At 37.2% G+C, this 15,524-nt stretch overlaps 1 protein-coding gene across 9 annotated transcripts in view; it reads left to right on the forward strand.

The window, feature by feature from the left end:
- Nucleotides 1-15,524, forward strand: part of RAPGEF6 (Rap guanine nucleotide exchange factor 6) — a 236,387-nt gene that overhangs the window by 56,237 nt on the left and 164,626 nt on the right. For all 9 annotated transcript variants that reach the window (XM_036748835.1, XM_036748842.1, XM_036748840.1 and 6 more), the window contains exon 6: nucleotides 14,610-14,753. In XM_036748835.1, coding sequence (XP_036604730.1) covers nucleotides 14,610-14,753 — 144 coding nt within the window. The remainder of the gene's footprint in view (nucleotides 1-14,609; nucleotides 14,754-15,524) is intronic.

The following is a 15,524-nucleotide window of genomic DNA, read 5'->3' on the forward strand; positions in this document are numbered from 1 at the left end:
CTGGAGGTAACTCATCATTACTTACTTACCACCCCCCCCCCCCCAACTACTTAGTTTATTGTACCTATCATGGCATTTAACATTCTTACTGTAGTAATGTATTTTGTTTAATTCATTCTACTTGACTATGTTTTTTAAAAGCAGAGATTATATTTTAAGATCTCTGTCTCCCCATAGTGCCTAGCACAGGTCACTGCATACAGTATGCTGATAGAATTAACTGGCCTTTCCTTTTCATATTGAAGAATGGCACGTAGTTGATTCTCTGCTTAGATTCTTAAAAGTGTGAAAGATTTTCTTATGAATGAGGGGTATAATTCTCTCCCTAAAGGTCTTTATTTATTTTTTGCTTTTAGGTGATGGTTATTAAATACTATGCTTGATTTTTCTCACTGCCAACATCATTATAGTTAGCAATATTGTTCTCACAACTTATGGCTCACCTTTCCTGCTTTCTCATATCATAGAAGATAAGTTTTTTAAAAAATATTATGTACAAAACTCAACATGAGTCATTTTATAACAAATATTTACTTGGGCTGAGTTCCTTGAAAAATGAAGTTACAATTTATACCCCTTTAATGTTTTCTGTATAGTAGATTTTTGTCAGTTACCTGTGACCTGTCTTTTATCTTGTTTGCTTATTTATTAGTGTAGAAAGTAATTTGCTAAACTTGATACTTTACCTGCTTTTAGCATTGAGATCACAAACTTTTTCTCAAACATTTCCCATGATATAGTATGGAAAAAGGCCAGTTTCTGGCAGATTTCTTGCCCCACTCATTTCCTTCTATGATTTCCAATAGACTTTTGTTGCTAAATATTGATGTGCATTTTGGAAGTTAAAGTGAGATTTCCTAAGATCATTCTGTTGGACGCAGTTCAAAAAATCTTACTGACAGACTTTTTTATTTGTTGGTATTTTTATTTATTTGAGGAGGGCTTACTTCAAATTTGAACTTCAATTTTCTTCCCTAATAAAATCTTTTTCTTCAAGATTATGACTATTCTGGATTATCTTTTATCACCTGGAAATTCTTGAAAAATTAAATTCTTCCTTTGTGTATTTTGGTTGCTAAAAGCAATATAAAGAGCTATTTTGTAATTAAATGGATTTTTAAGGCCAAATTTTTACACAGTGTTGATTGTGTAGGGTGATTTTATTTTGTTGCATTCTGTGGATTAGCAATTTTATAGATTCTAATACTTCACTATTTTACTGAGAATGGGAAAACAGTTAATTTAGGGACAACTGAAACCTAGTTCAGATTTCTTTTCTGAACTTTATTGTCTGCGTGACTATTGCTGAGTCAGTCTTTCTGAGCGTCCAGTTTCTTCATCTCCAAAATGAGGATAATACCTCCTGTAGTATCTGCCTTGCAGGCTTGTTGTCAGAATCAAATGAAGTAGTAACTTTTAGCTTTATAAATCCTTATGAGCTACGTACATGCAATCTAGGTGATGCAGTGGACAGAGTACCGGGCCTGCAGTCAGGGAATACCTGAGTTCAGATGTGGCCTCAGACGCTTACTAGCTGTGTAACCCTGGGCAGCGCACTTCACCTTTGCTTGCTTCAGTTTCCTCTTCTGTAAAATGGGGGTAACAGTAGCACCCATTTCCCAGGGTTGTTATGAGGATCCAGCAGATAATAATTGTAAAGCACTTAGCACAGTGCCTAGCACATAATAGATATTATATAATGTTAGCCATTGTTATTGTTGTTGTTGTTAAGAATTTGAACGTATCTCTTATAAGACATTTGTTTAACCACAAGAAAATTGTGCTGTATTCTAGTCAAGTATGTTTGACCCACATCTCTGTGCTCCAGTATCCATACTGGAATGAATTTAGAGTCAGCACTGATTTTTTTTTGGGGGGGTGAGTGGAGAGGAGAATTCCTTTGAGTTAATAATCCACTTCGTCACTTAGCAAACATTTATTAATGTGGCTAAATAGGACCTTGTCCTTGCTCTCAATTAAAATATGAAGAATATGAAGCAAGGTGTTCTGCTGAGGGGTTGGAAGTGGGTGAAGCAGAGTGGGTATGATGAGGTGGGATGAAAAGATTTGATATAGCTGCTTTGGTGGGTGGGATAATGAGTCAGGGAGGTGAAGAGGATTGCTTTGCCACAGTGAGAGCCTAGTTGAATATGTGTAAAATAAATTTGTAGTAAATCCTGGTTAGCATGGATTCGTGATTTTCCTTCATTTGGCCAGACGCAAGCAGTAGATGGTGAGAGTAATCCAGTGCTGAAGCTTGGCAGCACAAGATTGGCAATAAGAATAAGCAGGCAAGGGTCTTGAGAGAAGACAGTGAGTGTAGAGTTGATCTGGTTAACCAAAGAGTCAGTCTGGGGAAGGGGGAAGATTGTAGCTAGTACAGGAGTAGGGCAGAGGGATTTGAAATCATGGTGAGGATAAAGAACAGGGTTTGGGGGGGTGTAAGACAGAGGGAGAGATGGAATGAATACAGAATAGTTTTCCTACCACTTGGGGAGTTAAGTAGTATGAGTATCATTATTTCTATTTTACAGATGAGGAAAAAGATTAAAAGAAGTTAATTGACTTGCTCATGGTTGTATTGTTAGTAAGTGTGAAAACTGGCATTTGAATATTTCCTCATTCAGTCTAGGACTCCTCATTGCACTGAAGAGGTTTCACTTTGCTTTGTTCACTACTGGTTAGTAGAAGCACTGCATCAGTTTGAAACACAAGTAGCAGTTATTATTTATCAAAAGAGAGCTACATCTGTCTGGATAAGTTACCATGGCATGTAGTGAGTGTGCATTTGCAAAGCCAGGTCTTTCCACAGGAAACTTTTCACAGATGGGGGTTAGAGACCTATTGATGGAGTTGGGCAAGTCTTCAGATTTAGTAAGGGTAAGAAGTGAAGATGTACCTCACTTTATACACTATAGCAGATAACTGAATCTCACCCCCCCACACACAGAGGATTATATTATATTGAATATTGTATAGGTATTGGACTAGGCCTGTGATTTCATTGGCATGGGGACCTTCCAGATGAGATTCTTTCCACCACTCCAGGTTGGCACTTTCTCTGTCACTTTTTGTCTTAGAGAGTTGCTCAAGGCACCGAGAAGTGAAGTAAGGCATAGCATTGAATGTCTGAGGTGGGGCTTGAACCCAGGTCTCTGAGGCTGCTCTCTACTCTCCATGCTGCCTCTCTGTATAGACCCTTTAGGACAGGCACTTTGGGTAGTAAATTGGGTCATTGATTTGGAAAGAAGAGAGTAATCTGGCTTACCTTTGGAAAACTTATCACACTTTTCATGATCCCAGACTGTTAATTAGTTCAGTGATCCAAATTTTAAACACAGATATTCACAAATATAATGTTGTGTGGTTGTGGCACAGCTATAGTCTCTGAAGAATCAAACTTGCTTAGGTATATTGTGATTCATTGTGAGCTCAAGGGAGCTTCTATATGTTCCAGTGATAACTTGCACAATAAAATTGAAAAAAGGTAGTGTAGTGAGTCTATTAATGTTGTAGGAATGGGGAGGGATACAAATGGACTGTCCTAACAGCTCTAATACTTATGAAATGTTAAACTATGTAGAAGAATTCCTCAGTTCCCCATTCCCTGGCACATCCTCCTTTGAGGCGGATTTATGGTAGAAGAAGGGAAAAAAATCCCACAGGACAAGAAGAAATAGTTGTATTGGTCCTGGTGAGGGAAGAATTTCAATCCTGCAATGAATTTGTGAACTTGTTGTTGTGAATGTTCTTATTATATGTTGCTAACATATTACCTTAAAGCCATGTTTGTGTAATCTGAAAGAGCATTCCATAAAACCCTCCTGGAAATGTCAGTAGAATTTCTCTTACTGTTTTTTTTTAATGGTGTGATTATAAACAATTAAACATGGTACTGGTTTTATACGTTACAGTTTTTGAAATTATGGCATGTTTCCTTTACATAAAAATAAAGACTAGAGTTGAGGTAGCATATAGATACTTGTGAAGATTTCTTTAAACTATAAAGTGCTATAAAATGTCAGTTATTATTACCAGAATTAATAGTTAATTATTCAGCATGGTGTAGTGGCAGGAGGAAAGGGAACATCAGCACTTCGCAGATATTATCCCATTTGATCCTCACAGCAGCACTGGGAGGTGAATGTTATTATTATCCTCATTTTACAATTGAGGAAACTGAGGCAGACAGTAGTTTAAGTGACTTGCCCAGGGTCACACAGCTAGGAAATATCTGAGGCCAGATCTGAACTCCAGTGTTCCTGCTTCCAGGCTCTGTGCTCTGTCCACAGTGCTACCCGGCAGCCTATGGGCAGTGGGAGCTCTGCTGGTTCATACCCATAGGACCTTGGATAGATTTCTCTACCCCCTCTGGGCAGCTTTTATCTTAACTTTCAAATGAAGGGGTTGTATTAGATAATCTGAGAGCCCTTTCAGGTTGCCTATGTAATAAATTAAATATCTTAGTTGTAATTCCAAAAATTTCCAGGTTTTAAAAATAAAAAATTTACTTTTCTTAAATTAAAAGAAATTCATTTCCCCAAGGTGTCAGTGTACCCTTGGTGTGCAAGGCAATAATAAGAATCTGAAACTAGCTGGAGTAGATAATTTGTTTGGGAGAAAGATCTGATTATGGTCATCTTTGAAGACCATACTGAGAGCTTCAAACTTTATTCTCTATACATGGAGAGTGGTGGGGATGGTGTGAGAAGTTCAACAAGGGAATGACAAGGATGGAAGTGGTATTTTAGGAAGATTATTTGCTTCAACAGAAATAAGAAGGATTTTAAAGGAATAGAATAGGGACGAGAAGTTGTCTGGTTGTGAGGTCATAAGGGCTTGCACAGTAGTGGCTGTGGGCATGGAAATGAAGGACCAATAGAAATACCTAATAGGAAGGAAGAATCAACAAAACTTGGTGGCTCTTTAAGGAGAAGCAGCATCGAGATTTCTGAGGTTTTGAATCTAACTACACGTATGATGGTACTATGCCATGAAATAAGGCAGCGAGGAGGAGCTAGTTTGGGGAAGGTGAGGAGCATTAGTGTTAGTACTGTTGACTGGGACAGCTAGTGTTTTTCTTTATTCTGACAATAAGTTGTCAGTACCTCAGTGTCCAATGCTGATTTGTTGTTAGAATAAAGAAAAACATTTCCAGCATTTAAAAAATTTATAATTAAAAATAAGAGAAGAAAAAACTAAAATCCTCTAATAGCAAATGTTTGGAAGAAAAGCTTAAGCTTGGGATGTGATTATTTCTTAAAATAAAATTTTTAAAATTTTATACTGGGTATAAGAAAAGGTCATATTGGTAGCAGATGTCTTATTTGATACTCTGCTTTTATCTGAAAATTATCAGTGAAGTTTTTCTTCAGAAAATGTATCATTGGTTGATTTTAAGAAAGGCAAGAGGATTTTATCTCTTCTAATCCCTGAGTAATCCATTTTATACTATGCCATTTCATTGTAAGGCTTAAATCTTTTTCTTCCATAGAGGTTGTTGAAGATGATAACTTCTTGTAGCAAATACCTGATGATTACTAACTGATAAATACATTTAATTTTTATACCCATATTTGGTATCATATTCAAAATGGCTTGGTAGGTAACTGACCTCTCTTCATATTCATGAATGGGGTGACACCCATGTGTACCAGCTCATGAAAAGGGGACGTAAGTAGGTGGTGATAAAGGTTCTCATTGAGAAATATTAATATGATGGCAGTTACTAGTAGGCAAGCTATACCAATATGTAGGTCTGAACCCTTTTGTATTCTTTGAATTCTTGGTTCATCTCTTAATTTCTCAAATTGACACTTCACTTTTTGGATAATGGGATAATTTTTTGGATAATATGTTCTGCTTTCATACTATGTCTTATTATCTTTTGCTTTGAACATTTCATAGCTAATGGGTACTTCCAGCAGATGGAAAATGGAGCCCTGAAAAGTAATAAGTTCAGAAAAGTTGCAAATTTCTGGATTTGAAGGGAGAGGGATTTTTTAAATTTACTTATTATGTCATAGAATTATTGAAGAGTCCAATTTGTAAACTGTAAAAAAGTATATAGAAGTGAATTTTAATAATATTATTATTCTTTCCTGTTAGTACAATATGAAATCAGTAATAATATCTCCATTTGCCAATTACTTGAAAATAAACTTTTTTATTTTTTTAAAAAATAAATGCATTCACGTATTTATTCATACACTGTTTGGGGGAAGAATCTTGGCTTTGAATAGTTATTATCACAGTATATGAATACATATTATGTTTTAAAGGTAGGTAGCCTGAAAGACATAAATGTCTGAAAAATATTCAGCAAATTACTTCTACTGGTGAGAAGACTGTGGGAATGAATTGGGTCAAACAGAAAGTTGAAAGGCTTTTTAATAGTTTTAAGTGCTAAATATAAAAATATTCTCTTGATTTTAAAGGGAGGCTTTTTCTTCCTGTTCATTAGAACCTAAAGATAATTGTCCTTTTTTAATTTTCAGAATTTTCTTTTACTTAATTTAAGTGTCTTTGAGTGATATATTTCCATGAAAAATAAAAACCATGTTACAGAAATCCTGCCAGTTATTAATTTTCAATTGAGAAAAGAACCAGAAACCATTTCTTTGCTCTGAAAAAAGAATCAGAACCCAGTTCCTTGCTCTTGAAAGACAGTAGTGTGGACTATTATTTGGATTACAGTGTTGTCTGATTTATGGGGAACAATTGTGTTCCATTTCATTAACTCGACACTTAAAATAGTTTTTATGGTGTTTAGTTGTAGCAGCTATCAATATAAATAATTACTTTTTCTAAAGTCTTGAAATGCATTTCTTAGCCTCCTGTCTAATTCTCTTTCTGGAAATGAAGCTCCTAATAATAGAGAATTTTCATAGAAAAATTTACATTGGGTTATTGAATTGTTGTAATATCTTAGATTTATGTAGGTAGCTATAATCATCAAAAAATGAGTTATCCTTACATGCTAGAGAGATTTTGAGTTCATAGAATAGAGTTGGAAGGATGTTATCTACTTTAGTCTTTGTTATTTGACAAGTCTAACTTCTGTCTAAATACCTCTAGCAACAGTGAATTTTTAATTTCTTGAGGTAGGTAGTGAGTTCTTTTATCAATGTGGATTTTACATATCTAATAACTTTTCAAATCTTATTCTGTCAAAATATCAGCACCTTGTTTCCTTCTTTGCATTTGCATGAACACCACCATCCGAGTTCAGGCCCTCCTTGTCTCTGATCTAGACCATTATTGCTGTTGCCTCCTAATTGGTCACATTGTCTCCCATCTCTCTCCTCTCTAATCTGGCCTCACTTTGTTGCCAAAACAGTATTTCTAAAGCACAGTACTGTGCATGTTATTTTCCTGCTCACATCCCAGTGGCTTCTTACTGCCTCTAGAATAAAACATAGAGTCCTTTGTTTGACATTTAAGATCCTATACATTCTGTTTTCAGCCTGCCTTTCTTCTTAAAAAAATTTTTTTTAAGGGTTTCAAATTTATTCTTTATTTTTACCATTAAAATTTTTTTGAGTTCCAGATTCTCTCCCTCCCTCAAACCCCCTCCACCTATTGAGAAGACATGTAGTATGATATCAATTATACATGTGAAATCATGTAAAACGTTTCCCTATTATTCATGTCACAAAAAGCAAGAAAAATAAGTGAAAAAATTATACTTCAATTTGTATTCAGAGTTCATTAGTTTTCTCTTGGAGGTGGATCTTTCAGAATTGTCTTGGATCATCATATATCATATATCATAGTATTATATGTGATATCATAAATATCATAGTGGCTGATGATCATTACAATATTGCTGTTGCTGTGTGTAGTGATCTGGTTCTTCTCATTTCATTCTGCATCAGTTCGTGAGGTCTTCCCATGTTTTCTTGGAACCACCCCCTCATTTCTTGCACATTAGTATTGCATCTTAGTCACATCACAACTTGTTCAGCCTTTCCCCAGTTGGTGGACATCTCCTCAATTTCCAATTCTTTTCATAAAGAGAACAGCTGTAAATATTTTTGTATTTATAAGTCCTTTTCTTTTTTCTTTGTTCTCTTTGGGATATAAACCTAGCAGTGCTATATTGCTGGGTCAAAGAGTGTACAATTTTTATGGCCCTTTAGGCAAAGTTCCAAATTGTTCTCTGAATGGTTAGGGCAGTTTACAACTCTGCCTACAGTGCATATCTCCTCCAGCATTTGTCATTTTCCTTTTCTGGCAGGTTAGCCAATCAGATGGGTCTGGGGTAGTATCTCAGGGTTGTGTTTTAATTAGCATTTCTCTAATCAGTAGTGATTTAGATCACTTTTTCATGTGACTATAGATAACTTTTGTTCTGAAAACTTCTCATTTTTATCAGTTGGGAAATGCCCTTATTTTTATAAATTTGACTCAGTTCTCTATGTACTTGAGAAGTGAGACCTTTATCAGAGAAACTTACTGTACATTTTAAAAAATAATACTTTATTGTCTGTGATACCTTTTAGAAAAATATAGTTTCTCTGATTATCTCTTTCAGTTAGGTCTGTTTTTGCTTTTGTTTCATCTGAGATCATGATTGCTACCCCTGCCTTTTTTTTTTTTTTTTACCTCAGCTGAAGTATAATAAAATTCTGCTCCAGTCCCTTATTTTAATTCTATGCATGTCTTTCTGTTTCAAGTGTGTTTCTTGTAAGCAGTATATTGTTCGATTCTGGTTTCTAATCCTTTCTGCTCTCTGTTTCCATATTATGGGTGAGTTCATCCCATTCACATTCACAGTTGTGATTATTAACTGTATATTTCCCTCCAACCTATTTTCTTCTATTTATCTCTCCCCTCCCCCCTCAGAATTCTGTTTTGCTTCTGATCACTACCTCCTTTAATCTACCTTCTCTTTTATTATTTTCTCTCCCCTGGCCCCTCTTATCTTCTTCCCCTCTTACTTCCTTGTTAGGTAAGATAGATTTCTATATCTTGCTGAGTATGTATATATTCTCTTCCCTTTTTGGACCAATTCTGAGAGTGAGAGTGAGGGTGATGAGAGTGAGGTTCAAACATTGCCTGCCAACCCCATCCCTGCATTTCTTCTCTATAAAACCTTTTTCTTGCATACCTCTTTTGTATGAGATAACTTCCCCCATACTTTTTCTCCCTTCCTCCTTCTCCTAGTACATCCCTCTTTCTCAGTTTCTAAGTTTTTTTGACCTCTGTTTACATAGACTCCTTCTAACTGCTCTACTAATGATAAAGTTTTTAGGAGTTACATGTATTATCTTTCCATATAGGAATGTAAACAGTTTAACCTTATTGAATCCCTTATGATTTCTTTTTCATACTTGCATTTTTATGCTTCTCTTGAGTCTTATGTTTGAATGTCAGATGTTCTATTCAGCTCTGGGTTTTTCATCAGGAATCCTTGAAAGTTCTCTATTTTATTAAATATCCACTAGATAGGTTTTTCTTGGTTGTAATCCTAGCTCCTTTGCTTTCCAGAATATCATATTCTAAGCCCTCTGCTCTTTTAATATGGAAGCTGCTAAATCTTATATGACCCTGACTGGCTCCATGATATTTGGATGGTTTCTTTGTGGCTACTTGCAACATTTTCTCCTTGACCTGGGAGCTTTGGAATTTGGCTATAATATTTCTGGGAGTTTTCATTTTGGGATCTCTTTGAACTGATTGGTGGGTACTTTTGATTTCTCTTTTACCCTCTGAACTGGGATAGTTTTCCTTCATAATTTCTTGAAATACGATGTCTTGGCTCTATTTTGATCATGGCTTTCAGGTAGTCTAGTAATTCTTAAATTGACTCTCCTTGATCCCTTTTCTAGGTCAGTTGTTTTGCAGTGAGGTATTTCAAATTTTTTTCAATTTTTTCATTTTTTTGGCCTATTTTTTATTGTTTCTTGATGTCCCATGGAGTCATTAGTTTCTGCTTGGCCTAATTCTAATTTTTCAGGTATTATTTTCTTCATTTAGTATGTGTACCTCTTTTTCCATTTGGTCAGTTCTGCTTTTTAAGGGGTTCCTCAGTGAATTTTTGTGTGTCTTTTACCATTTGGTTAATTATGGTTTTTTTGGGTGTCATTTTCTTCTTTTTGTGCCTCTTTTACCAAGCTGTTAATTTTCTTTTCATAGTTTTCTTATACCACTCTCATTTCTTTTCCAAGTTTTTCCATTACCACTTCTATCTCTTTAACTCCTCCAGGAATTCTTGTTAGGCTTATGTCTAATTTGCATTATTTCCTCTGAGACTTTTTTTATAGCTGTTTTCATGTTACCGTCTTCTTCTGAGTTTGTGTTTTGGTTTTGCCTGCCGCCATAGTAGCTTCTTATGGTTATGTTTTTTTTTTTGGTTGCCCATTTTTCCAGCCTGTTTCTTGACTTTGAACTTTATGTTAAAGTTTGCTTTGCTCAACTAGGGGTGGGGAGGTGCCGTCCCAAGCGTCAAGCTTTTTTTATATTACTGTTTTGAGACATGGTTCTGGGGGGCGGGGAGATCTGTAAGTTTTCAGTGCTTCTAAGGTAGTATTATCTGGGGACAGGTATGGTCACTGCTTTCCTGGTCTGTGCCCTGTTCTTTACTTAGGAAGAGCCCCTATTCCCCTACAGTCGCAAGTGCTAGTGAACCTCTGACCTCATGGACCTCTGACCAGGTCCCCTGCTTCCTTGTGAGAGGGAGAAAGCTCTCCTTTCTGCCCTGGAACTACAACTGAACTGCATATGGGCAATGGAATTGCCAAACAGAGCCTGGTCCTGTGCCCAGTGTTAGCTAAGTTTCTCCTGCAATCTCTTTCTGATTTGATGTCCAGTCCTCTTACAGTCTCTGGGTTCAGAGCTCCTGAGGATGTTGATGCCACTGTTGCTACCTCCAAGGCCCACCACTGGTGTTGTTGTTGTGTGTGCTCTAGGCCAGCCCCACTTCCAGTGTTACCCTTTTGTACCAGAAAAATGTCTCACTCTGACCTTTTGTTGGCTGTGTTGCTCCAGAGTTCAGTTTGATGGGTATTTTAAAATTGTTTGGAAAGGATTGTTGGGAGAGTTCAGCTGGAATGCTTATTCTACTCCATCATCTTGGCTCTACTGACCTCAGCCTGCTTTTCAATCAAATCGATCAGCATTTATTAAGAACTTACTATATGCCAGGCACTATGCTGAGCCTTGGGGAGAGAGACAAAAGACGGTCTCTGCCCTTAAGGAGCTCATGGTCTAATGGGAGAGACAGCATGCAAACAAAAATTTACGAAGTAAGCTATATATAGGATAAATAGTAAATAATTAAAAGGTAGAAACCACTGGAATTAAAAGGGGTTTTAGGAGGCTTCCTGTAGAAAGTGGGATTTTAGTTGGGACTTAAAGGAAGCCAGGGAGGTCAGTAGTGGGAGCAGAAGAGGGAGAGAATTCCAGGCATGAGGTTAGCCAGAGAAAATACCCAGAGGCCAGTGTTGCTTATTATACATTATTCCATTTTATGTACTCTTATCCAATCAGACTGAATGCTTGCTGTTCCTCTTTTCCTCTCCTTCCTTTCTTCATACCAAGAATGTGCTGCCTACTCAATTCTACCTAATCCTCAGCTTCCTTCAAAGCTCAGAGTGCAAACCACCTTGGCCTTCTTAAGTTCTCTGCCAGGCCATCTCCCCTCTACCAGCCACAGTCCTTCCTTTTTCCCCCATTTTGACCCCTTGGTGATTTAGTTCAACTTTACACTTGGTGAACTTGTTCAGCTGTACACTTCCCATTTCTCTTGAGTCCCTAGACCCCTTGTATCACCTATAATACCCTACCAAACTTTAGCTTTGAATCATTCCCACTGTCTGCTGCCTTTGCTCCTACACATGTACAGCTGAACAGAGGTGGAGAAAATCATGTAACTGTTCTGAACAGAATCCACAGCATATTTGTTATACAACCTCAACTGGGCCTTCACTGCTATAAGGAAGCCCTTTTACATTTCCATTATAAATTCACTATCCCACTCTGTAGCAGCTCCTCCAAACCTTCTCAAACCCTCCCATGGCTCCCACCCCCTCAGAACATTGCCTCATATTTAATAGAAAAAATTGAGGCCATTTGCCTTGAACTCCCTCTTTTCCCCTCTTCCTTATCTCATATCACTCATATGCTTTCTTCAGCTATTATGTCTTCCACCCCTGTCTCACACAAAGAAGTGGCCTGACTCTTTAGCAAGGCCCAGCCTTCCACATATACAAGCAATCCCATTCTATCCATCTCCTTCAACAGATTACCCTCCTCTGTCATCTCCACTTTCTCGTTTAACTTCAATCACCCTCTGTCTCCTGGTTCCTTCCCTAATCCCCCGTAAACATGACCATGTCTCTCCCATCCTTAAAAAACTCTCACTTGATCCTTTCATCTCTACTATTTTTTCCATATTTCTTCTGTGCTTTATGGTTAACACTGTTGATCACCCTCTTCTCCTTATTAGGCTCTTCTCCCTAAGTTTCTGGCACACTACTCTCTCCTGATTCTCTTCCTACATGTGTGATCACTCCTCAGTCTCCTTTGCTGGATCCTCATTTAGGTCATGACCTAACCATAGGTGTCCCACAACGTTCTGTCCTTGGCCCTCTTCTTTCTCTGTTACTTGGTGATCTTATTAGCTTTCATGGATTTAACTGACATCTCTATGCTGAGTCTCAGATCTACCTATCCTGTCCTAACCTCCGATGACCTCTAATCTCTTATTTCCAGTTGCCCTTCTGAAATCTCAACCTGGATGTTCAGCATACATCTAGATTAAACTCAGCATGTCCAAAACAGAACTCATTATACTGTAGAGGCCAACATCATCTCCTCCCAGTCTCTCCAGGCTGGCAACCTCCAGTTTTCTTGTACCTTACTCCCTACCACATACTCTTTGATCCATTGATACTATCCTCATGGCTGTTCCACAGACAAGACACTCCATCTCTTGGCTCTGAGCATTTTCTTTAGCTGTTCCCCTTGCCTGGAATGCTTTCCTTCCTCATCGCTGCTTCCTAGCTTCCTGTGAGCCCTAAATAAAATCAGTCTTTTACAGGAAGCCTTTCCCAACCCCTTTAATTCTAGTGCTCTCTTTCTTTTGATTATTTACTATCTATCTGATACATAGTTTGCTTGTGTATATTTGTTTGCTTTTTTTACTCTCCCATTAGATAATGGGCTCCTTGAGAACAAAGACAGTGTTTTGCTTCTTTCTGTATCTCCTGTGTTGATAATGGTTCATAATAAGTGCTTTAATAAATACTGTACCTTCCCCCCCTCCCCTACCTTCTCTTCTGTTCCCTCCCCTCCTTCTGTTTGTCCTTGGCTATTGAGATGATACAGCATGTTAATCCATGATACCTTATTTTCCCAATGTCTAACATTTGTACTTGGGTCTGAAAAGTTTCAAGCCAAGTTATTGTTGAGTGAAAAATTTATATGGTTTACTGTTTTCTTTAACTTGCACAGTACCCATTGCACAAAAATTTGCCTTTTTATTTACTTAGACATTTAAACTTATGATCTAAAATAAACAGATGAAATAATCATGATTTAATTCAGATTTATTTATTCAGTGCCTTTTTCTGTAAGTCATTGCATTAGATTCAGTGTATGAGGGCATACAAAGATACACAAACTGTGCCTTCAAAGAACTGAAAGTGTAACAGGGTAGACAAGCACACAGGGCATTTAGGGCAGTTTGTGTTAAGTGTTTTCAGAGGGAATTATGAGGAGATATGGATTTGGGGAGGATTGTTGAGAACCAAGCAGAAGAAGACTGTATTGGAGAGGAAGATAATAAAGATACATTTGAAATGGGTGCTTGGTTCACTAAGGTCTTGGACTAAACATGAGGGGATGGGAATTGATTGCAAACAAGGACATGGGCGAAAGGGTTAGCCTTGCAAAGAAAGGACAGTAGAGACCAAGTGAAGATACAGAGGAACTCTGAGGGGAGTTTGAGGGAAGGTCATTCCAAACATTCTTGTATATTCCAAAAGAGTAGAGGGCAGGGTAGTGCCAGGAGTAGGATACAAAACTTGAGTATAGAAGAAGTTTATAATAGGAGTGTCATGTCACTTGCTCTGCTACTGACTGAGCTTAATCTTCAGTAGGTTATAGTGAGCATTAATGACATAGCAGGTGCTTTGGCAGCAGAGTTACTGTGAATTCCCCAGTGTATACATAATCTTTTTGACTTCATACTTATTGGTAGATTGTGACTTGCATAAGTATAAAAATTAACTAAATCTTTGTTAAATATGTAGTTATATAGACAAGATGGTGTGACTGATTATGTTGGCTAAATAAAATGGTTGTCATCAGGCAGTATATAATTATATTCACTAATTGTAATTTTAGAATGTGTGATTCAGTTAGAAAAAGAGAGCAAGAAAGTCAGTTTCCTGGAAGGAAACTATGGCCTCCTCCTCATAATGTCACTTCAGATTTTGTTGAACTAGTGAGTGCGTAATTACACAATCTCCTTTCTTATGGTACATTTTTGGGTGATAGCAAGTTATGTGTATGACTTCCTTATTAGTTTTATAAGACTCAATAGAATTTCAGTGATATGGAAAAACTGAATGTTTAACCATATGCTCAAACTTATATTTCAGGTAGAGAATTCCAAAGATAATGAAGAAGATCTCCTCCAAAGAGAAATTGCTGGAAGACAGTCTCGAAGAAGGTTTAGGAAAATTAACCACAGGGGAGAACGACAGACTATCACTGACAATGTGGATGCTAATAGTTATCTTACTGTAAGTATGCTTAGAACCATCATATTCTGATTTTAATTTTTATGGGATAGTAGTATTTTTTGTTGATGTCAGAATGACTTAAAGATATAGTCATAAATTTTACTGTATGTTGCCCATATCTTCCCGTCCTCAAAAAAACCCTCACTTGATTCTTCCATTCCTGCTATTGTCTTATATTTCTTCTGCCCTTTGTAGCTAAACTCCTTGAAAATACCATCTATAGTCAGTGCTTCCATTATCTCTGTTCTCATTCTTCTCGTAACCCCTTATTTATACTCTAGTTTCTGACTTTTATCCTTCCACTAACACTGCTCTCTCCAAAGTTGGTAATGATCTCCCAATTGCCGTATCCAGTGGCCCTTTCTCGGTTCTCACTCTTTTTGACCTCTCTGCATCCTTTAACATTGCTGGTTACTTTTTCTTCCTTGATGCTCTCTTCTCTAGGTTTTTGGGACACTACTCTTTCCTGGTTCTCCTTCTACCTTTCTAACCACTTATTTTCTATCTCTTTTGCTGTATCCTCTTCCAGATCACACTTTCTATCCTTACGTGTCCTTCAGCGTTCTATCCTGGGCCCGCTTTTCCCTTTATAGTATTTCACTTGGTGACCTCATCAGTTCCCATGGATTTTATTACCATCTTTATCTCTCTTCTCACCTCCAGTCTTGCATCTCCACCTGCCTTTCAAACATCTCAAATTGGATGGTTGTAAAAGTAAACTAAGATAGAATCTAGATTATCTGTTAAATTTCTATATTTTGGCTTGTTTAT

The sequence above is a fragment of the Trichosurus vulpecula genome, chromosome 3 (assembly GCF_011100635.1).
Source record: "Trichosurus vulpecula isolate mTriVul1 chromosome 3, mTriVul1.pri, whole genome shotgun sequence".
NCBI classification, from domain to species: Eukaryota; Metazoa; Chordata; class Mammalia; order Diprotodontia; family Phalangeridae; genus Trichosurus; species Trichosurus vulpecula.